The sequence below is a fragment of the Gambusia affinis genome, linkage group LG04 (genome assembly GCF_019740435.1).
Source record: "Gambusia affinis linkage group LG04, SWU_Gaff_1.0, whole genome shotgun sequence".
Classification (NCBI taxonomy): Eukaryota; Metazoa; Chordata; class Actinopteri; order Cyprinodontiformes; family Poeciliidae; genus Gambusia; species Gambusia affinis.
This window is the reverse complement of record NC_057871.1, coordinates 17,158,506-17,182,149: the sequence shown is the minus strand read 5'-3', so window position 1 is coordinate 17,182,149 and position 23,644 is coordinate 17,158,506. Positions and strand designations below refer to the sequence as shown.

At 38.5% G+C, this 23,644-nt stretch overlaps 1 protein-coding gene across 3 annotated transcripts in view; it reads right to left on the bottom strand.

Moving 5' to 3' along the window:
* The window catches only part of LOC122830026 (FERM and PDZ domain-containing protein 1), a 37,858-nt gene extending 20,657 nt beyond the window's left edge, over nucleotides 1–17,201 (bottom strand). Inside the window, exons 1-4 of one of the 3 annotated variants that reach the window (XM_044115050.1) lie at nucleotides 16,954–17,201; nucleotides 12,391–12,440; nucleotides 6,814–6,927; nucleotides 409–531 (exon numbers count right to left, since the gene is read on the bottom strand). In XM_044115050.1, coding sequence (XP_043970985.1) covers nucleotides 409–527 — 119 coding nt within the window. In that variant the 5' untranslated portion in view covers nucleotides 528–531; nucleotides 6,814–6,927; nucleotides 12,391–12,440; nucleotides 16,954–17,201. Of the gene's footprint in view, nucleotides 1–408; nucleotides 532–6,813; nucleotides 7,867–9,723; nucleotides 9,855–12,390; nucleotides 12,441–16,953 lie in introns of those variants that run through there. The other 2 variants (XM_044115052.1, XM_044115051.1) reach the window with 2 other exon arrangements.
* Between the last annotated feature and the right edge of the window lie 6,443 nt (nucleotides 17,202–23,644).

The window sequence follows — 23,644 nt, the reverse complement described above, 5'->3', positions numbered from 1 at the left end:
AAGCACCCCTATTAACCTCATGGTCACAGTAATTACTGAAGTGATATTCAGATTTTTGAGTTCTTAGACTAGAAGAAAGGATCCACGTCATTCCATCATGATTCAACTCAGAGCTTCAGAAGGCATCTGATCTTGAAAAAACAGTCTTAGCTGTTTATTTTTTAAGTCTTTCAATATATTTAATTTAGACTTTTTTTTTCTCAGTCACATAATATTTCATTGCAGAACTCTGATTTGATTGGTTTGTTTGAAGTTGTTTTGATTTTGTTTGAGAACACCAAGGACAAAATTCAGACGATTCAATGTCTTGATGTTAAACAGGTCAGTCTCCACATCAAAAGACAGTCAAGACAGATTAATTTGATTACCTAACAACTGCATCTAAATGAAAACAAAACAGAATCCTACCTGCTCAGAGAGTGAGACCTGCTGCCCAAGTCTCTGGACCGTCTCAGCCATCGTCCCACCACCTGTTCCACTCGGCTGGTTCTGCGGGACGGGGAGCGACTCCTGTCCTGAGACTCCATTTACCTGTCATTAAAGGAAAATGTATACATATCATTACAATATTCAAAAGAGATGTATTTTAATGCAACTTAAATTTAATTTAGAGCATATCAATGAACAGGGCAAGAATTTAAACAAATATTGGGGTGTTTTGGCCCAACAAAAGACCCGGATGATGCACAAATCAGGTAAACAAAGTCTAGAAATGCTCTTTTCCACTGACAGGAATGTTGGTCCTAAATTAGGAAATGCAGGGTGTTAAACAGAATGATTCTGTGATGAGAGTACAAATGCTTTGTGTCTGCAAAATGCATACTGTGGCGCTTCCTGTGCTGAAGAGAAAAGGTAACACCTCTGAATGGACAGGACAGAAAACTGCCAGAGATTTGACAAAGTTCATTTGCAGTTTCTGCAAATTGTTCTATAAAATGGACATGAGCTGAAAAAAAAGTAGGATGTAACATTTATTGAATGCAGAAATCCAACCTAAGTAGCTCACATATTTCAGACATTTCAGATGCCTACATGTGTATTAATGTAAGAAAGTCAAGAGTAAGAGCAGGGATGTTTGGCTAAGCTTCCAATGTTTTAACAACACCTATGGTGTAAGCACCACCATCCTAAAAAAACAGCACTAGACAGACAGAAAACAATTTTAATACAATAAATACATTTAAAAAGCTAAAACTAGATAAATATTCTTTTGCTTTTTTGGACAATGCTGTCATATGAGCTGATATTGTTTGGTGAGGTTCAAAGATCTATTGTGACATTTTTGGATTTTACGTGGGTAGAGGCCAACAATGACATCAGTTTTGGCATTGTGCAGCTTAATGGTCTCTTAGCCTGATTTATGAACCACCTGATGCAATATTGCCCACAAGCCTCAATAGTAATCAATAAACATAGTTCATCATTTTAAATAATGACGCACTCTCCTTTAAATGAGTCCCTGTTGTGCAGCTGTGAAGCACGTAGTTGTCACAAATGAGAACGTTGAAAGGCTGTGGTGGCTGGTGGGAAGGACATAATGGGCCAACTTGGTGTCTACAGGGTTTGGTTAATGGTGCATCGAGGAGCTGGGCAACATTTTAGATAGTGACATATCAGATTACATGAAAACATGCTTATCAAAGATGTACAGGCTGTGGCTGGATGAGAATAAGTGACTGGCCAGCTATTTTCACTGATGGGGATATTCTACATTTGTCTTCAACAGAAGATACTCAAAGTTAGAAAAAATGTTGCCATGGCATCTCAATTAAGGTTTTCTGTTTTATAATAAGTTATTTATACCCAACTTATCTTGTTAGTGTAAAAATGTTAGTTTTAGCCTACATAATGTTGTTACATTAAAAATGTTACATTGGTCAACAGTAGCTATGTTTCCATCCGATTGTCATGCAAATTTTGAGGGCGCATTTTAAATGTTGCAAAAAAGAAAATGTAAATAAGTTTTGTTTCCATCTACTGGTTTGGAGCAAACCAACCTGCTTCCAAAGCGTAATTTTACCATGTGTTACTGTTGGGCAAGTTGTAAATCTTCTGTCATGTCAACTAATATTGACAATATTACACGAAGACCGGAGAAAGGACAGCAAAGCAACACTTCATCAATCATGTGAGGTCGATGATTTATATGTTTGACCCTTTTAGCCAAATGTGCTTCCACCTCCCTTTTCTATCTCTTATATTGTTTTTGGAAAAGCCAAAGAGAAAACCTTTTTTGCAAAACTGAGGAAGTTATTTCAAATTTAATTTTACTATTACCATCAACCTTTTCAAAGCCCATAAAAAAGGTTAATGGAAGGACTCTGTTTCCTGATACCCAAAATCCCTTTAACATCATCACGACTCCACCAGGCTGTAGCTGAGAAACAGATTCTCTCACAGTGAATAATTAAAAATAGAATAATTAAATAGCAAAATAAATTATTGAAGCCATTATTTAATTAGCAAAACCAACGAGATGTCCTCTTAATATACATTTTAAACCAAAATACAAGGCAGATATGTGTACAGTGGTCAGACTTCAGAGGTAGACAAAAAGAAAGACAAACAGGAAGGAAGGAACAATAGACAAATGGATGGATGGATGGATGGACGGATGGAAAAATCCAGATTTCAAATATGCTTAAATCAAATTCCAGACTTGTGCAGACTGAATTAATATAATAATTCATTGCTGACTAATCACTGAACACAAGAATAAAGAGATGAATGATGGGATGAATGAGAGGCAGTGGCATTAATGCTATACTGAGAAACAGCATTGGGATCGATTAAATGAATGAGTGAATGATCTCAGCGGGTCTGATGTGTCCCTCAGTGAGCAGCTACAGGAAGGAATCTCCCTCCAGGCAGAAGCTGAACATTAGCACCATCCATTACATGAAGCAAATTGCTGACAGAAGAAAAGGGGGAAGAAAAGCAGAGATAAAGAGTAAATAGGTGAGAAAAACAGCCAACTAAGGGAGGTGATGACAGACGACAAGTGTGATAAAAGTTGAGAAAGGCGGAGGCGTGTTGAGTGACGCAGGCAGACAGCAGTGTCTCCTGGGGGATCTTTGATTATAAGCACATTATCCATCCATCTGGCAGTACATACCCCTCTCCTGATCCTCTCTGCTGTTCCTTTCTTCATATTAGCCCTTTAATACTTCCTTTAACCCATCTCGTTCTTCATATTCACTTGCTGCAGCTTCCTTCAAGCACTTCTCATATTGTATTAACACAATGCAAAGTGTGACTTTTTTAGAGCCATGATATTCATGCTACCTTACTACTAAACGGAAGGCTGCCAAAATCATAGATACAATCTCTTCTATTACACTCTTCCTCTGAAGTCACTTTCTACAAAATCCGATACTCAAGAACAGATTGATATGAAGCCAAATGTCTGCACTTTTCAGTCAATAAAAATATTGGGACAAAGTGCTCCTTTACAACCTGCCCCCCCTTATAAGCGTGATTCCTTCCAGAATGGCTTTGATTGAGTACACAGATGAAGTCCAAGCCCAGCAAATCAAATCAGCCACAGCAGCATTGCAGTTCCTGTTCTGCAACGGCAGCATTCACGATTAGGGATCAGAGAGGAAATGTCAGCTTATTTTCTGAACAGGTGTAATAAAAGCATCGGAGGAAACCTTACACTTAATCCCTGACATTTTCAGAAGGACTCTTGTCGAATCAGGAAATAAATGCGAGATTAATCACTGCTTGGTAAAAATGTAGATATATCACAGCTGTATTATTAGGTCTGCACCCACACACTCAACACATCCACTTCTATATCAGGATCAGTGCTAACCTAAACCCTGTTCACATTGACAGCAAAGCAAACTCTTTGCTGTGGCAGAACCAAGAACTTCACAGGTGACTGGTTGGACTGTGGAGACAAATTGCTGTTTTGAATCTTAATTAATAATTAAGAGTTATCTTTAGTCCTTATTGAAAACAGAAGAATAAAACACAGAGCTTCATCATAGGACACAAACCAGATTACCATAGGAAAACAAAGCACAGTGTCTCCTATTCTCATACCGTTTGTTTTATTACCACTCATCAAACAGCAGAGGAAGATAAATTCATACATAAAGTTCAGTCACAATTGATGTTTGCATCTGAATTTATTGACATAGCTTGCAGCTTTGTTCTTTTTATATTACTAGCTGGTGTCTGTAAATTCTGCTTGAACGAGCCTGTGTCACTACAGTTAGCAGTGCTGCTCATGTATTATAAGACATATATTTTTATATATTGTAACGACCAATCAGAGATCAGAATTCCCAAATATAAATGCATTTACAAATTAGGCTGGTAACATTAACACACTGTTACAAACACATGGATGATACAGAGTGGGATCTGATTGGGTTTTTTTCTCTGTGTATGAGCTAAATGAAACTGTACTTGTAGAGTTAATAATTATTAGATTTTTTTTTCTTTGCTTTTGTAGCTCCTTTTTCTCAGATTAAGAAATCAGTTTTAATCTGCCCTGCCTAACTAAAGAAAACAAATAAATAAAAAGTTTTCTACCCCTACCATCCAGCTGCATATCATTATTTTAACGTCTCTTTCCACCACTACGTGTGTACCATTAGCTTGGGCCAACGGACGTGTTGTGGGTAAAGTAACAGCAGATAAAGCTTGAGTGGTTTCCTACTCCTGTAAAACATAGAATGATTATTTAAAGAAAATGGAGACTATTTTCAATGTATAATATAGAAAAACAACATATATTAAAACTTAGAAAAAAGAATGACCAGACTTCTCACAGAGAGAAATGTTCTCCCATGCACTTCTGGGTGGATAGTGTAACATTTTCTTAAAGGGATGAAAGTAAAAATTGGCTTGTCTGGATTGTGATTGTAACACAATGCAACTGCGATCAGTTGAGTGTGTGTGAGGCAATAAACAAAACAAAAATACTGTATATAATCTGTGTGGACTCAAGCTGCCTGTCTGTGATGTTATGTAGCAGGTTTCTTGTGGAGAGACTGATTAAGAAAGGTTTCCCAGTCCAGACAGAACAGATTCTAAAACATCATTTATAAGAATCCTCTAAATGTACAACACTCCTGTTTGTTGGTGATCTATATTTGCTTTTCCCTTTACTGAAGCGTTTGTTTAAAAAAGATGATTTTTAATGCCTAATACAAATATTGCAGTGTGGAATCTGACCCTGCCGTACAACAACTGCAGGAAAGAGTCATCCCAGGCAGAAAGGTTGGCTTTTTGTTTATTGCTGAGACAGGAGCTGGGCAGTATAACAACTGCTGCAGAGAAAAACACACACACTCTCACAGTTGACTAATGGGGCTGCAGCAGCACTTGCAGTTTATTTTCCACTATAAACATTTTTTTGTGTGTATATCTAGAGTTACAATGAGATTAATATGTTCCTTTTGTCATATAATCTCTTCATCTATATTTAATCACATAATTTTAATGTGAGCATTTGATTAAAGGAGCTGTTAGTCAGATTTTTTTCTAATCCGTATCTTTCTTATGCATGTCTTTATAAAGCAGCACCCAGAGAGAGAAATGTGGATAAATACAAATGATTAAGCAGTGAAAGTTCATTAAGTTTTAATTTAGACTAAGATTTTTCAACTTTCAGACACTGCATAGATTTAAAAATACACAATTTAAGAACAAATGTGGTTGCAAAACATCAGAAGAAGCAATTAATGCAATTGGATGAAAAGTTACAGTTGGGAGATAACTTTGGTCGATGCTGGGTGAACAAGTGAATAAAATGTTTTCCAACCTAGAAGGTTCAAAAGTAGACCTCAGAGTTGTTGTGTTTCAGGTGATTTCCGACACCAATGAATATATACAAACTTACAAAGACAAAGAGGAATGTAAGGGAATCGAATAACAAAATAAATCAGTTTTAAAACACAATTTCCACCCGGTGTTATATTTACATTTCACTAAAAGACATGAAGGATGAAGTTTAAAAGACAAAACATGACTTTTCAACTGGGCTACATGTTTGCACTGTTGCCTTGCAGCAGTGAGGTCTTGGATGACTATGAGTTCGTATCTTCTCCCCATTATTGCGTGAGTTTTTAACGGATGATATTTCATCTCAAAGTCTAGAAATGTACATATAAGGTTAAGTGGGTTGACCTTAGGAGTGATTGTATGGGTTCATGTTTGTTTGTCCAGTCACATCAGTCAGCAGAGGTACCAACCCTAAACGGAAAAATATGCCAACCAGGATTGGCGTCTTCTACCGCTTTCTGTGATGCGTTCATGGGCCTATGAAAACATGGAAATGTGGCTATGCTCTCTTGATTAACATATCTTCTAATGTGATTGATATGCTCCTCAGAATTTTTGGCAGCAATGTGACTCCATAAAAGGGTGCCAAAGCCGCCCCTCACCTCTTGAAAAGTGGGCATAGGCGATGGATGGATGAATTAATTTTCTACAGCTTGGAAAAGTGAAACATAGTGCGAATCGAGTTAATTTATTTTGTGAATTCAACATCCTGGTATATTGAGACACAGATTACGTCCAACTTTTACATAATGCACAGCGCAGGCAAATGGGATTAGAGAGTGTGTCTGGAGCCTGTGGCAGGGAGTTTGTGCGTCACTCCTGCTGAGCCAGATTAAACTGAGCTTCAGTCCAACCCTACAAGACAAACTGCAAAGCTGCAACTCAATCTCCCCGTTTGTCTCATTTTCACTTTTATCCCTCACTTTTCTGAACCTCTAATGTCAGCGGCTTTATTTTCTGTAAACGTACTCATCACATGTGCAAACAAATCTGCCTGACATAGCAAACAGTCACCTGCTCGCCGCCCCCTCTCCCAGGGCTCCCTGAAGGCGCTGGTTGCAGTCACGCTCCACGTTCGGTTCGTCCATCATCTGGTTGAAGGGGACCCGGATGACGTATCTTCATTTCCTGAGGATATGCACAACATAATAGGGAGCCTTTAGACAAATGTGAAGTACTGTGGCAACACACAGTGCCTGCAAAAGTATCTACACCCATTTCACATGTTGTCATACACATAAACATCAATTTACCTTACATAAAGTGCATGACAAAGTAGTGCTTAATTGTGACATGTAAGGAAAAGAATCATGTTTTTTTCCAATGGATGGGTCTGAAAAGTGAGGATTGCATTGGTGTAACACTAAATAAAAACAAATTTACCCAGCCCTCTTCAGATGTCACCTAATTAGAAATTTTGTGGAACTTAATCCAGCTGCCCTGTGAAGGTTGAAGAGGTTTGCTAAAGAACATTAGTGAGCTTAAATTTAAATCATATGGCATAACTCCAAAGCTACAAACAGATGGAAGTGACACCAAACTGTCTTACCAACAAACGGGACATTATTCAGAGAAGCCTCCAAGAGGCCCATGCAACTCTACATAAGCTGCAGAGATTCACAGTTCCATAGGGAGAGTCTGTCAACATGTTTATTGAGAGAGAGAAAACTACATCTGCACACAACCCTGAGCACCCTGTCTCTAGAGTGAATCATGCTGGTGCCAGAATCCTGCTGTGGTGTTGCTGCTCTACAGCAAGTAAAGGGAAACCTTTGATGGGAAGCTACATGCAGTCCAGTCCTGGAAGAAAACCTGCCAGGAGCTGCAAAAGACTTGAGATTGAAGTAGGACCAAAACCTCTAATAATACAGCCAAAGCTACAATAAAATGGTTAGATCAAAGTCTTTTGTTAGAATGGCCTAATCAAAGTTTAGACTTAGTACAATTTAGAATCTGTGGCAACACATGAAAGCCGATGTTTGAAGACATTCTCTGTCCAACTTGATGATATGATGAAATTGGCAAGGTTGAATATAAAAAGTTTCATGCAGGTGACCTCCATATTATTAAAGTCATGATGATGATCTAGTTTTTTGTTCAAGAATAAAGGGGACAGACTAAATATGTGCCCAACATTTACATTTTTGTTTGGTAAACATTTTGAAATCCATCAGTTTCCTTTTACTTCACAACTATGTACTCCTTGTAGTTATAGTTTTTCAGTTAAAATCCCAATAAAATACATTGCACTTTTTTATTCTAAGGTGACAGAATGTGAAAATATTAAAAGCAACGCAAATGTTTGCATTTATTTACATCTATTTAACATTCTAATCTTTTCTTCTGAAAGAGGAGAAGGGAAATGAACATAAAAGCTCCACTGTTCAGTAAACAAAATTAAACAATTCAGTAATTTTCACAAGCAGGAAAAGAAAACATTCAGGGTGAAACAGTGCACTAAGTTAACAAGACAAGGATTAGGAGAAAGCCGCTTGAGAAGCAGAGTGCAAAATGATATTTCATAAACAAGCAGAAATATGAAAAGGAAGACAATGCAGGAAAAAGTGGAGAGAAAAGTGAAGGATGGGGGAATAAAAGCATCAAAGAATATAGTGGGACTCCATCACAGAGGGATAGGTTGGGCTGAGCTGTTTGTGGAGTCCCACTTCCCCCTGCTCTGCTCTAAACACCATGCATTATTAACAAGCCCCTTACAAAGCCCTGGGAAAAGAGATGCTAGGAACTCTTCTTTATGCCCTCTCTCCACCTTCATCCACTCAGTTACCCTCACCTCAGTACTCCTTTCTTTAATAACTCATTTTACCCTCTTGTTCGAAGTTAATCATTTGATATATGTTCAGGCACTTGAGTTGCCAACAAGACAGCTTTTTATTGTGGGTATATCAAACAGCTTAAACACCTCACAGATGGATAAATTCGTCTGTTTCCTGAGAAATGAATGCCTGCTACGTTTACTTTCTTTTTCTGATGTACGGTAACCGATAAAAATTAGTTAAATAACTTTTCTTTTTTTTTTTTTTGCTTCATTTGATGATGTGTGTGTAAACATTGTGTTTCCGGAGTGAGAGTATCTTTGTATCATCCCGGTTAGCAGCTAGAGTTTGTGTGCGTTAGTCAGTGTGCTGCTCACATCAATAATGTATCCAGATAATGCAACCGCTTCGCTGTACCAACAACTAACAGGCATACCGATGCACACAGATGGAGACACGGAGTGGGAGAGAGAGGATAGACATGAGGCAGCAAAAAAATGGAAAGATGAGATGGGGAAATGTGAAAAACACAATGCATGATGAGAAAATGGTTTAAAGTCCAGAACGTGAAGCAAATTATAATACAATTCAGATTTGACTTGGATTTCACCAAACTTAATTAGATTTTTTGTTTTGTTTGTTTAATGACATACCACATTTCCATAAGATTGCAAGAGTCCCACACAAATGAACTCAAACAACATAAAAGTCACTGATGTGCAGCAGAATGTAGCTGAAGCCAAATATTTACACACATTGTGTATAAAAAGACACAAAGGCTTTTTGTCTGACATTAAACTGTTTTCTGTTTTACATCAGTTAGGATGATCTAAATTATTTTAAGGAGGATTATTGGGGCTCATGTTGACCCCATGGAATGCCACCCTGGGGGGTTGCCCAAATCAGGAACCGCCACTGTTTATTGCCCCACGTTGACCAGGATTCACTTAGAAATAATAGTACATTCTAATATAACCTTTCTGGAAAAAATAAAGGATTGTAAAGAAAACATCTGAGCTTCACTATGGCCTTTTTACTGATTGGTCAGATCCTTTAAGGGCTGGAAGATCACAGAACAAGATGAATGAAACCAGAATAAATGCAATGCAGTCATCAAAGTTACCAAAATGATGGAAATCATTTGTGATACCTCATTTCTTTAACAGGTCCTGGCACCAACAGCAGTACATGAGATTAAAACAGGACACCCTCTTTGGTGGAAGGGGATTTCTGCTTTTCAAATGGATTTGGTTGTGAATAACGCTTGAAATGAGAGGAAATTCAGTGATAACACAATGAGATGTAATGGAAGAATGACTACGTACGAAAAACATTTGATTTGAATTTGTGTGACAAAATTGAAAAGATTTTAGTCATCGTAAATTTGTAGGTGATATAAAGATTTAAGCTTAGTGCCTTCCCAACCCCACTAGGGGACAAGGGAGTTAGAAAATCAATGGACGGACGGACGAATTTGGACGGATTTGACGGACGAGACAGACAGACGGGACAGACAGACAGACAGACAGACAGACAGACAGACAGACAGATAGATAGATAGATGGATAGATGGATAGATGGATGGATGGATGGAAGCTTAGTGCCAGTTTTATTTATTTCATTTATGTTGTACAAGTGGACAACAAAAAGTCATCTCAGGGCACATGCAAGCAACACAGGTCTACCCCTAACCTCTGACTGCACCTTGACTATGTTCAACTTTAGAGATAGCAATCCGATTAGGAGATCGCCGTTTAGACAGACATACAAGCACACAAACAAACACACATTATCCATGTCACCTAATGACATTTACTGGTGGAAGACTCCAGTAAATACTGCCTCAGACAGCTCGCGGTCATTTGAAGATGTGAACGCCTGCGCATCCCTCAAGTTCCACATTTCACTGCTACAACAGCAAGAATCAAGAGAAAAACAGAACAATCTACAAAACTATGCCACAAAACCAGCATTTTCTTTTTTTATAGTATTGAACAAAAAAGTATACAGAAAAAAAATCAGCTCTGGATTTCGGCTAGTGCTCATCTGTCAACCAAACACAGCAGAATACATAACGTCAACAAATACCTAATACTCTGTTTGTATCAGTGTGTTTGTCCTAACCTTCCTAAAAAATATAGATTTAAAAACAACTAGTGCACAAAAACTGGGCTATTTATTTCACCAGATTGATTATTTTGAACATTTTGCAGACACTTGACCATCACATATGATTCAAAATGCTTGTACTGCTTTAGCATTTTTACATTCATGCTATAACTCCAGACTTCAAAGTGTTTTATGGGGGTTTTACTTGGTAAGTAGGCACACAGTAGAACATACAGGAAATGTGAAATGAAAATTCCCATTATTCCATTATACAAACTATAAAAACTGCTGTGTGCTTTTGCACTCAGCCCCACTCCCTGTTGGAAGTAATAATTGCTGCAAATATATTTTGAAATGTTTTGGGGAATCAGCTCTTTACATCTATAGACTGAAATTATTGCTACTTGCTCAGTCAGGTTAGACATAAACTTTCAAGTTTCTGGTTTACTCTAACATGTGAATATGCGTAGTCTGAGCTGTTCCATTGTACCTCCTGGTGTTTGCTGACTATTTCGTTTACTTAATCAAAAAAATTTTGTAAAAGGATTGTGGGTTCAATTTAAAGGCCACATCCATATAGACTTTAAATCTGTCAAAATGTCTGCATATTCAGAAACATTATAAATCCAGTCACAGCCTTTTCGTTATAGCAGTCCTACAAACTTATTCCACTTACAAATGGCTCTGTAAACTACTTCCAGTAATCATTCTAAAGGTTTTCCTAGCAAAACACCTTCTGACTTTTTCATGAACAATAGCTGAGTGTAGATTCGCAAACATGTGGGCAATTAGACTGGCTCTTTTAACTCAAGTCCATTAATGACGCTGATTTCTTTTTATAACGTCCCATTTGATCTTTCCAGCACTTAACTGTTCTTGGTTCGATACACACTGTGAACTGCATGTTTATTCTTGTATTAGCCTCAGAGAGGCGAATGAAAGGTTCGTCTCCAGGCTTGATCACAAGTAGTCATATTCAATAAATTAGAATTATACATCCCAATAAGGCTTGGCTGCCAGATTTGGTAATAGCACGCCTTTAAGCAGGTATTAAACATGCTTTTGATTAAGCCCACATTCCAGTTTTTAAACAGATTTTTTTAAGGCATCCCAAAATGTCAAATTTCAAAACAAGGTTTTCTTCATGCAGTCATGCGAAAATAGATGCTCCTGTAAAAGTCTGTGTGTTCTAACATGTTCAGTCATACAGATATTTAACAACCATTTCAGCAGTTGGTGTGCTGTAGACTGCTGCAGTGAGAGTGAACACCATGGTGAGATGAAAAGAGTTGTCTGAGGCTTTCAGAGGGAGGATTGGAGCAGGTTATAAGCCTGGAAAGAGACTTAAAGAGATCTTTAAAGAATCTGAATTTATCCATTTCACTGTATGGAAAACACATCTACAAGTAAAGGACATCTAAAGCAACTGCAAATATGCCTCGATCAGGTAATCCAACCTCAGGATCAGAATGCAGGTTGGTGTTAATTTGGAGTTTAGACCTCTGATTGGATGGAGGACTTGAACGGACCACCCAGGACTCACCCAGGACTCACTCAGGACTCACCCTGGACTCACCCAGGACTCACCCAGGACTCACCCAGGACTCACCCTGGACTCACCCAGGACTCACTCAGGACTCACCCTGGACTCACCCAGGACTCACCCAGGACTCACCCAGGACTCACCCTGGACTCACCCTGGACTCACCCAGGACTCACCCAGGACTCACTCGAGGAGCCGGACTCTGTCTGCCGAGCCTGGTAATGCGGAGGGAACAAAAGGGAGAAATCCATATTAGTAAGATTAATAGGCCATACACATTTGAACAGCACTTTATTTACTTTAGGGAAACATGAAACAGAACATTGTGAGTTTTGTTAGAGCATAGAAACTATGAACCATGAAATCTTAGACTGTTGTAAATACTCAGCCGAAAGGAAACATATTCTGTATCAAATGGCAACTTGTGTACGAAGCAATGTCTGTTTGAGGAGCATATTAGACTGGGAATCCAGTAAATGTGGATGCAAATATTTTATATGCTTCCTCTGGGAAACTAGCCTTCCTCTGCAATTCCGCTTGAATATAATCTCACTTACACTGCAGTCTGGGCTTTCTCCTTGATTCTCTCTGGTAGGTTTTCTACCAGTAACCAGACCGAAGAAGAAGTTGCGAATGATGACATCCATTTTCTGCGCTGTTTCTAGAATTGTAGTCTGCCTGTAGTTTTAGCAATGGCAGCAGAGGAAGTGAAGGAAGTCATTCAGTCTGTATGGGCCACGCTTCCAAACATTGAATTAACATTAAGAGCCGCCTTGTTGGGATCACAGTGGAGGTTGGTTGCTTGCAGCTTCATAGCATCAAACTGGTGCATTACACGTCACAGGCAACCGTTAGCTATTGGGTAAAATTTAAAACATCAGCAGAATCCATTCCTCCAGGACGCAATAGTTTATCAATAGCCAAGAGCCCAGACCCTCTGTACAAAGCAAAGTGTAGTACAAGGGGCTGGTTTTTATCAGGCAAGTTTGAAACAGGATTAAGAAGTTACTAGATCTAGTACCGTGGTATTCTGCACACCTGCATTGCTGCTCAGGTGTGTTTTCTTCTGTCTGCAGGTTTGTGGGGAGGGTTAGAGGACTGGCAAGTTCCTTTTCCTTAAAACCTAGCTAAGTTTGTGGATCCTACCCATGTAATATTTTTGGTGAGTTTTTCTTTTTTGTTGTTGTTAGATAGGAATATCTGGGTTATTCTTTATTTATTTTCAGACAAAGAAAGACCCTGTTAGACTGTGGTTTTATTTGTTTCTTAAATTTGGGATGACCTAATGACCCCTTTCTCTGATTCAAACTTTTGAGACAATAAATAAAAACTCTTTTCACATTTTCAGGGACTCTGTCAACTTATTTGTCCAAGATTGTAATCTGGCTATCTAAATACATGGCGTGTATTTGTAGTAGTTGAAAGGCAGCTCCTCCATAGATGGATTTTTTTTTTCACGGGTTTAGATCAAACACAGTTTGCACATATAGTACAGACCACAAGTTTGGACACACCTTCTAACTGAATTCAATTAGAAGCTGTGTCCAAACTTTTTGGTCTGTACTGTATGTGTCAGAGTTCATAACAAAGACTCACCTGAAAAAAATTATATTAAAAAGAGGGTTTCCAGTCATCAAGCCATGTACCATGGCTGATATACCATTTGTTTTAACAAGCAACTGAACCATATAATGTTGACAGTGGATATTTTTCTAAAGGTTTTACACAGCCACGCTGTTCAGATTCCCTCTAATTCCAGTTAATATCCTGATTTGTCCTACTGATGTAAAATCAGAAGTTTCCATTCAGTCACAAATGATGCATAGTTTGTTTTTCAACATTTATCAGTGAAAAGCACTTCAGGAACTATCCTTGCTGCTGTCAGAGAACCCCTTCATCAGGTATTGCAGACCAAACTTGGCTATAAATGTCTTGATAAGAGATGAGGGTCAATCTAAAATCTTTTGGACCTCAGTACAGAAGGCTCTCTTCAGATTCAATTGCATTTGTCTGACAAGCTGTGAGAAAGATCAGATATAACGATAAAATGTTGAAAAAGATTTCACAAAGTAAAGCTTTCAGATCTAATTTGTAAAAACTAAGTTATAGGGCGATCTCAATACGTTGCGGAACTGATCTGGGGAAGTTGTTGCACAATCTAATGCTATGAGACCTACAGCTTTTTGATACAGTAACAGATATAAAGTTAACCATGAACAACAACACGCTGCCAAAAGACAGATAAAATATGCAAAAATGCATTTTTATCACGTGTAAGCACAAGAACGCTTGTGCACAGAGAAACAAAGAGTCTGACGTGCACACATCCAGTTGTTTCTCAGTATTAAACTTGACAAATAAGAAGCATCAAAAATGTAGCCCAACCTAAAAATAACATCATAAATGAGTAAAGCCGAGCAGAAAGGGCCGTCAGAACGCAGCCATGCAGCCTCGCTCTTCTTCTGTTTCAGCTCTTGAGTGTCAGGACTCAGTTTTCATTAACATCCCTGCACAAAGCACAGGATGGTTGGGACAGACAGTCAGTGTACAGATGGAGTCGAGCTATTCATGCAGAGCACAAGATCACGTTTCTTATCATAACACAGTGAAAACAACACAGTGTATTCCAGCATGATGGAGCAGAAAATATGATCATAAGATGCATGTGCTTGTAGATGTGTGTGTGAGCACGCACAGTGATGCATTAGTAAAATGCATTTCACACAGAGGATGTACTATGAATCTGTTCATCAATTCTTCACCAGCGGTTGCATACAGTGAAATGATTGGGTCGCTTGCTGCGAGAGCCGCCAGTGGTAGTCTGAGTGTCTTTGTATCTAATGACTGATGTAGAGCTACCCTTATGACAACTTCTAGTGTTTTCCGGACAAATAGCTCAATTAGGCATAACATCATGACCCCTGACAAGTGAATAACGCTGATTAAGTTAGCACTGTGTTCTTATAATTGTTAGAAAATGGATAAAGATATTGACGAGGGCCCAGTTGTGATCGCTAACAGGACAGGATGCTCACATGCCGTTTGTTAACAGGCTTGTTTGCACGATTCTATGTTAAATCTAATAAAAATACTTTTAATGAATGTTGAAATTCAGTTTAATTGTTCTCTACTTTACTGTCCATTTTTGAATTATCTTCTTGTGAGTTTAATTGTGAGGGGAATAAATTGACTAATACAGCCATGATGTATGATGCACAGCGGTCTCTCTGGCTAGTTTGATTTGATTAGATGATTATTGAGAAGTAAGCTGACTTGATAATGTTTTCTTTACATGGTAGGTGTGTTTTATCCCTTAAGACAAGCTAGGTATGGCCACCTCAGAAAGACAAAGTAGCGATTCTTCTTCTAGAGTTCACAGGACTAAATAACAGCAGTTGTCTTTGGAGCATCACCTGCTTTTAAGGTTTCCTTGTGTCCCCGCTGGTTTAAGGTACATCAGAACCTGGAGGACCTACATGAGGACTAAAAGTATGTTTTACTTAGATATGGTTAAGGAGTGAGTAGTTTTGCCCGTTTGCTTTTGAGTATCTAATTCTGTAGGTGGGTGGATAAATTCAAAATATTGATAATATCGACATGAAGTCGGCGTCAGATACTAGGGAGGTGAAATACAACTTCAGTACTTTAGTTTCAAATTCTCTCTTGAAATTTGACTTTATTCTCATTTTGTAGTTTAAAACAGATATACAAATATATCTGTTTTCAGTTGATCTCAAATTAGAATTTTTTTCACTTTTATTTAGGAAAATGCACTCAAATTTGACTATCTGATTAGAGTGAATTGGAATAAACTGGTACCATTTAATTAGGACCCCTGTATGTACTGTATGCAAATTAATATGTATTGAAATATGTATCTCGAGAAAAGTGTCTAAAGATATTTGTTGCACATTGGTGCTATATAAACTGAACTGAATAGTTTGACTGATCAGATAGTTTCTGAGTATAAAAAGTCAGCATGGCACTTTTTGGTTGTCCATCGTTGCTTATTTGACTGAGGTAAGTTTATGAAAGAGTGGCAGCTCTCACCTGCTCACCTAAAGCTGCACTGGCTGTCATGGAGGAGTAGAGGTAGGGAAACTGAAGCTAATTTATTTATTTATTTATTAGCTCTGTATAAAAGATTTATGGATGCTTTGTCTTTTAATGCACAGATAAACATCACAATAAACACCTAATTAACACATTTGTGATAAGCAGACAACATCTGCTGTTTTTCCTTGCAGGTTCACTGGGAGTCTAGTGGCTGTCTCCAGTGGTTAATGGGCAGGAGGTGGGATATTTACCCTTTACAGGTTGGCTGTTCTTCACAGGGCAACACAGAAACACACCACCATGCACGCAAACACAAGGACTATTGTTGATGTTTTCGGACTGTGGGAGAAGGCTGGAGTACCCGGAGAGAACCCACGCATGTCAACTCCGTACAGAGAGAGTCCAGGATGGGATTCGAACCCAGGACCTCTGTTGCCATCACCTGAACCACCGTGCAACCCAGCAAAACAACGGTGGAAGCTTATTGGGAACTTAAATATAATCTTATCTCTTAATTTTTATTCTTTCCCTTTTTTTTGTCATTTCCCTTACGGAGATGCACTGACAGGAAACCAACATAATTGCGATACATTATAATCCATTTTAGGCACTTTCTGTCTTGTTGTTAGTGGGTCTAGTTGGCTGTATAACAACAAGGGTTAAAGACCTTACCGAGTAGCGGCTGTTCCTGTCCTATAATCCTCTCCTGAGCGCAGGGCGGGCCGTCCCGACAGTCCCTAGTAACGGTGAAGAACTTGGAGAAGCACCGCAAAAGAGCCGCGCCTTCCTCAGACAGCAAAGAAGCCAGTTAATCCATATCACCTGGGGGTTTCAGAGCGCCACATCCTCCGGCAGAAATCAGAGGGAGCGTTTGGTAGTCCATACGTAGGTCCCTGAGCAGGTGATGCGAAGGGACGGGATGAAAGGTGCTTAAGCGTCGATAATCTTCTCAATCAACAATCCCATCTCTCTCCGTCTCTCTCTCTCTCTCTCCTTCTCTCTCTCTCTCCGTCTCTCTTTCTCTGCCTCATTCTCTCTCTCTCCTTTTATCCCCCAAGTTCTCCGTCACGCGCTCTCTCTCTCTCTGGTACTGTTCTCTCCATGCCTCTTCTCCATCTCTCTGTCAAACAAAACCCAGTTAAAATTTGCATTAAAACGACACAAGCCGAAAACAAATATTGGACTCGGCGTTGAATATATAAGGTATATTCAAAGTCGAAGTTATAAATAGGCGTACCATTTAATATACTATTTTTAAACTGAGTTTAATGACGCAACCTTATTAGCTCACACAAAACATAATGGCACATTTCATGGACTGAAAATAGGTATTTGTCGCCCCCTACGGGCGATAGTTCTTCACTACTACGCACCTGAAGTTTTTTATTTCAGGATTCATTCAAGGCTAGAAGAAGTTAGTTAAACTCAAAATTATTCAAATCCCTGGCCGATTTAGATTTTAAAGCAATTTCTAATAAGATTATCAAAAATGTTAAGGAAGTATCAATCTTGATAATGATTAATCTAGTTCTATCTGCATTTTAATAAAAAGGCATGTTGAATCTCATTTATTTAAAAACAAAACACTTGTAAATGATAGATGACGGTCCATTTGTCAGCCAGTTAGAAAAGATCTTTGCTTCTGGCAACTGGCTCATCTTCAGTTCTGCCTCATGCACCAGATGGTCACCAGGTGAACATATCAGTGTTTTGTTTTTGAACTTCTATATTCATCAAGGATTGTTCATAGAGAACACCATATTTGAGCATAAGGCTGGCTCTCGATTTACAGGTTGATGTACAGTCTTGCACTGTAGATCAACAGTTGTGACCATTTATGGTCACAAGCTTTGGGTAGAGACCAAAAGAAAAAGATGATGGACACCAGTGGCTGAAATGAGTTTCCTCCATAGGATGTCTGGGGTCTCCCTTAGAGAGGATGAGGAAGTCAGACATCCAGGAGGGAATCAGAGTAGAGCAGCTGCTTCTCAACATCGAGAGGAGCCAGCTGAGGTGACTCGGCACATCCCACTGGGAGGAGACCCAGAAGAAGAACCACCAGGAGGGAATATGTTTCTGAATTTTTCTTGGGAATGCCTTGGGATTCCCTCAGAGGCCCTAAGTGGCTGGGGAGAAAGAAGTCTGGGCCTCTCTGTCAAGATTGCTAGTCTCCCAACCCCAGATTACACAAAAAATAATTAATAGGTAGAAGTTTAGATTAAACGTAAGCCTGCCAGGGGTTTGAATGACTCTGTCCTGTGCAAATGCAATAGTAATAATGCCCTATGAACCTTTCCACACTTGTGCTTTGGAATCTTTTTATCTCTAAAATTTGTGGAGACCAGTTTAAAGAGGTCTGACAAACAAACAAAAGAAAATGGTTTGGCAGTGGACTGAAGACAACTTTAAATGTAAACAAACAGCCAGAGGAGGAAACATTGATCGAGACAGCTATAAATTATTTGTACAAAATCTCCAAGTAACTTGAAGAATGTCTGGTTTTCCAGTAAATTTGGTTTAATAACTTTTCTCTTTGGGCCCTTCTGTGGTTCTTTCCTTTTGTCTCTTACGTTCTTCTGTCATCTGTTCCTTGTTCTTGTTTCTTTGTTTTAAAGTCAATTGTTTATTTCTATTTAATTGTATTTAATTTTGTTATTAAGTAAAATTCCCAAGTGTCGATTTTCTAATCTATTTGTTAAAATTTTCTGACCGTATACAGTCAGCTCACACTTCTGGCCGCAAGATGTCAGTGTTGTACAAATTCTCTTTCACTTTCTGTAATTTTGCTTCTGTCTTGTCTAAATTTCTTCCACCAACACACAAACACGGCTTCCACAGGCAGCATTAAGATCTGTAAATCCTTTATCCATCCTTCAATAATAATAATAATATCATAACCCAACTTCCAGTCATTGCTTGATCATCTTCTTTTTACAAAGCCCACAATCCAACTCATGTCTGCTCTATTTTAACGGGGAGGAAACTCTGTTGTTGCTCTTGTCTCGACCCCCCTGCTTTGAGGTTGGTTTGATCTCCGTCCTTGGCTGTCAGATGGTGGACACAACTACTTTGGGTGGGTGCAACGGGACTTTTTTGCCTTTTGAGTGTACTGAGTCATCAGATTCAGCTCTATACTCTCCTACTAACAAGGACAGGAAAGTTATGGCTAGAAAATCGTCCACAAGATGGAACTTTGATTTAAAAAAATGAGCAAAGCACCCTTAATGAATGAATCTGAATCTTAGATCGGAGCCCAAAACAGAAGATTTATAACGATTAGTAAATACAAGTGAAGAGACTGAGGCCAAATGCTAGAGGTCTTTGGGTTTGGCTCAAAATAAATAAGAATATCCTTTCCTTTGGTCATTTTTTCTGTAAACCTTAAAGAAGTTGTGTCTTCAAGAATTTTAAAAAGAGATACATTTCTTCTCGAGACCAAAACTTTTAAAGCAGGTCCAACAAACAACTCCAATAACCACAGAACAGTGTACACACATTCTCGTCTTTTCTTCTTCCAGTTTCCTCTCTGTAAGGAGATGAAAAGATCTTTCATGTTGTTTCCTCTTGTTGCATTATTTATTGCTGTGTGGCACTTTATTAGTTGGTTTCATCTCAGATTTTGCAGTCTGGTTTTGGGGAAGCCTTTGAAATGTGTTTCTGACTCCAAACAATCCTTTGCCTGCTTTCTCTCACTAGCTCCAGTCGCCTCATCTCTTATGTGAATAAAAAAGAAAAAGGACTTTCAAAGAGGATGAGCCACCCTCTGAAGCCAAAATCCATTCAGCACTGTCCTAAGGAACAGAGATGTTGTTCTTGTTTCATTGCTAACATGAAAGAAAAAGAAGAACATCCTTTTTTTTTTTTGTCATTAGCCTTATTAGCATCATTATCCTAATATGGATGAACTTCAGATGACTGGCTTGGAGTTGTTTGTGTTGCCACTGAAGCAACATGCATGGTCTTTTACATACTACATCAGAAAATGCTTTAACTGCCATTGGGGTATGTTTTTGACAGCTGATGCATTTTTGATTCAACCACTAGATGGTGGAGCTACTCCTGATTACAAAAAAAAGTGAAGGAAGGAGAAATATATTTATTGGAACTTGTCACATAAATGTGGGCAAAGTTGGTGAACCAAAACAAATGAAGGCAACGGATTTATCCTGAAAAATTAACAAATGAAAAGTTTGGAACCTTTAAAAGTCTCAGAAAACACTGTGACACATATATATTTATGCACAAATATCTTCGTTTGATAAAATCCAAGCCTTTTGGAAGTAAACACACAGAAGAAAACTAAGCAGTGGCTTATAGCACCCACACCTCCAATAGGCTCCAAAGACCAAAGTCAGGTTCACAACTGCAGCCACATTTAATGAACTCACTCATTTATTTCAGTTGCTCTGTTTTTGAATTGCTTATGTTTCTATTGGTTTACATAAAACATATGCTATGTTTTTGAGCGTTTGCCCTTTCAATTACCCATAAACTATACAAAAAAAAAATCTTGCCTTTCAATTTGGCACCCCTAAATAAAATTCTGTTATTTTAAGCATATTTATGTTACACAAAATCCACTTAATAATCTGAGCCAAAACTTGCTGCTCACAGAATATCCCCTGTCTTTGCTTGATCTATTTTGCAAAGATAAATGGGTGAATCCCATATTTTCCTTCTAATTCATAATAATTATTACTTTGTGTTGGTCTTTTATATGAAATGACTATGAATATATTGAAGTTATTTTCGGTAATATGAGAAGACATGAAAATGTTCGATACTGTATGGCATTAAAGTTAACTAAACGAGCATATAGTTATGAGCTCAGGCTCTCACTAAACCCACAAACATGTTGAACTTGTTAAAAATACTCTGCCTTATAAAACACATTCATGTGAATAAGTCACTTGAGTAATATGCTGTGCGCTGATTTATTATTTTACAGCTGTAAACAATAATAATGGTTATGTTTTATGTTATCTTCATTACCGCTATACAGGCAACGCCTGTTAGAAAGACACCCAAATCAGATTTGGGACACAACCAAACAAAGAGCATATATCTGTACCTAATATATTATCAGTATATTGTCCCAAACAATTTACAACAATAATGTTGTGTTTGTTTATGATACTTCATATCATAAGGTTATCTATAAGCACTTGTCTATAGTTGAGAACTTTACCCACCTTGGCATTAATTTTATCTTGAATTTAAACTTCGTAAACTTGTCTTTGCAATCAAGTGAATAACTTCTCGTCTGATATTCTTCACCATCATAATCCTGCGTTAAAACAGTAGTTGCAGATGTGCAGTGTAGATTTCCAACAGTACAACAAACATTTCAAAGCAAAGCTTCATTAGGATAAAGATGAAAAGGATCCAGATGAAGATCTCATCGAAACCAAAGCCGTGTGTCTAATACAGAGAGCGATGAAGCTGTTTTCTCCCATCAGAGGGTTATCACAGATAGAGAAGTGTGCTACTGTAAATTGTTATGAGGACAGACTGGATAAGAGCTCAGAGCACCAGCATGAGCCTGGTTCAAAGGGGCCATCACGTCGGGTGAGAGATGAGATGAAGGTAAAAGGAAAGAAGAGCTAATATATTTTGGATGGCATGGGAACGGCTGGTGATGGGGGCTGAACCCTATGTAAACTTAATGGCTGGGCATTTCCCTCCCCTCCGTCTTCTTTTCCTCCACATGGTTCCTTGCATCTTTATCAGGAAGCTCAACCACTCTGCAGCTGATGGTGGATAAGCCCAGCAGGGCTGGTTTTGGTTTGAACTTGTCTTTTATTCATTCCATCTCTCACAGTACCCACACCTCCACCATGGCCCGGTTTCTCCTGGCAGACCTTAATCTAGCTCCCTAATCGACTGCAGACGTGAGGCTTTGCCATTCTTCATGGGACGTGCCTGGGAAATGGACAAGTTTCCCCTGTGACTGTGGAGCTGGTTGGTGCAGGTGCAGTAGAGACTCTGTCACTTTCAGGGGAAGGATTGGCTTCTTGCTGTTAGTGCTTCTCATACTCTGAGTTTGATAGGACAAGAAGCAGCAGCACTGGGCAACGTTATGGCTAAAGGGATTTTTTTTTTGAAGTGGAGTCTTATGGGGTTTGCAAGAGAAGTCAGTATCTTATCTAGAGTAGATAATAGAGCAATCACAGTTTGGAGAAAATCTGATCAGAGGGTCAAGTTTGCAGGACCCACCTGCACCTTTTTACTTTTGCAAAAGTCAAATGTGTACATTTTTCTTTTTTTTACTCAAAAATCTGTGTGGTATTGATTATTGCTGATCAGCTGAGTCCATCAGAACCTTTTGATTGTCTCTTTGCTTATTCTATGCTATAGCCAGCCTTAATATTTTCTCAAGTCTGCTTTGCAAAGTATTTTTAATTCAATTAGACTGGATAGAAAATGTCTTACCACAGATTCCCAACTATATTTAGGTCTAATTCATGGGTTTTAGGATGCAATCGTCTCCTCAGCTCCGCCAGAGTTACCATGGACTTCTTGGTTGTTGTTTTTTCTGAATAACTCTGTGTTTTGCTTTTTTATTTATTTTTTCTGCAGTTGTTTCATACACATTGTCATTATTTTTAGATGACAGACTGTAAAGTGCTGAGAGAGATGATCAAGGTGTGGGATTCTGTCGAGCATGAATACAATTAACACTTTTTATATTTTCATTTGCAAAAACTACTAGCTCCTTATAATGTAAAATTCCAATAAAACTGATTGAAGTTTCTAAAATTTCTCAAAATGTGTAAAAGTTCAAGTTGTATGAATGTGTTTGCACGTTGGTGCCAATATTTTCATATCTTCTCAGAAAAAAGTTGTCATTATCACATTTCTTGTCACTAGTTTTTGTTTGCAGTTGTTCAGTTAGATCAGGATACTTGTGGGCCGCAGCTGGTTTTTGGTCATTGCACATTCAACAGCCTGAGGTTGCCTAGTTGACAGGACAGACAAAATGAAACATAATCCAAAGTTTGAACCAAAGACTTGGAGAGTTTTGGGTTTGTTTAATTAGTCTTAATTGGTAGAAATCCAACCTGAATGAGTTCTTCTCTACTTAACTGTTAGCTGGAATGCTAAATGAAATGTTTTACCTGAGATGATCTATATGTTTTCCACAGGGAGTTTGTGTAACAGTGTTTAGGTTTAAGTTGTAGAATCCCACTTGCTTTATATGTATCAGTGCATTGGGGAAATAGCGCCCCCTCCCTTTGTGGCTGGTTATATGTTGCTGGTTCCTGTACTCAGTGCCAGTCTGTGAAAGCTGCATGAGAGGTGAGTTGCATTCTTCAGCACGCAGTAGAAAAGTGTTAGCAACATAATAAAACATAATTTTTAC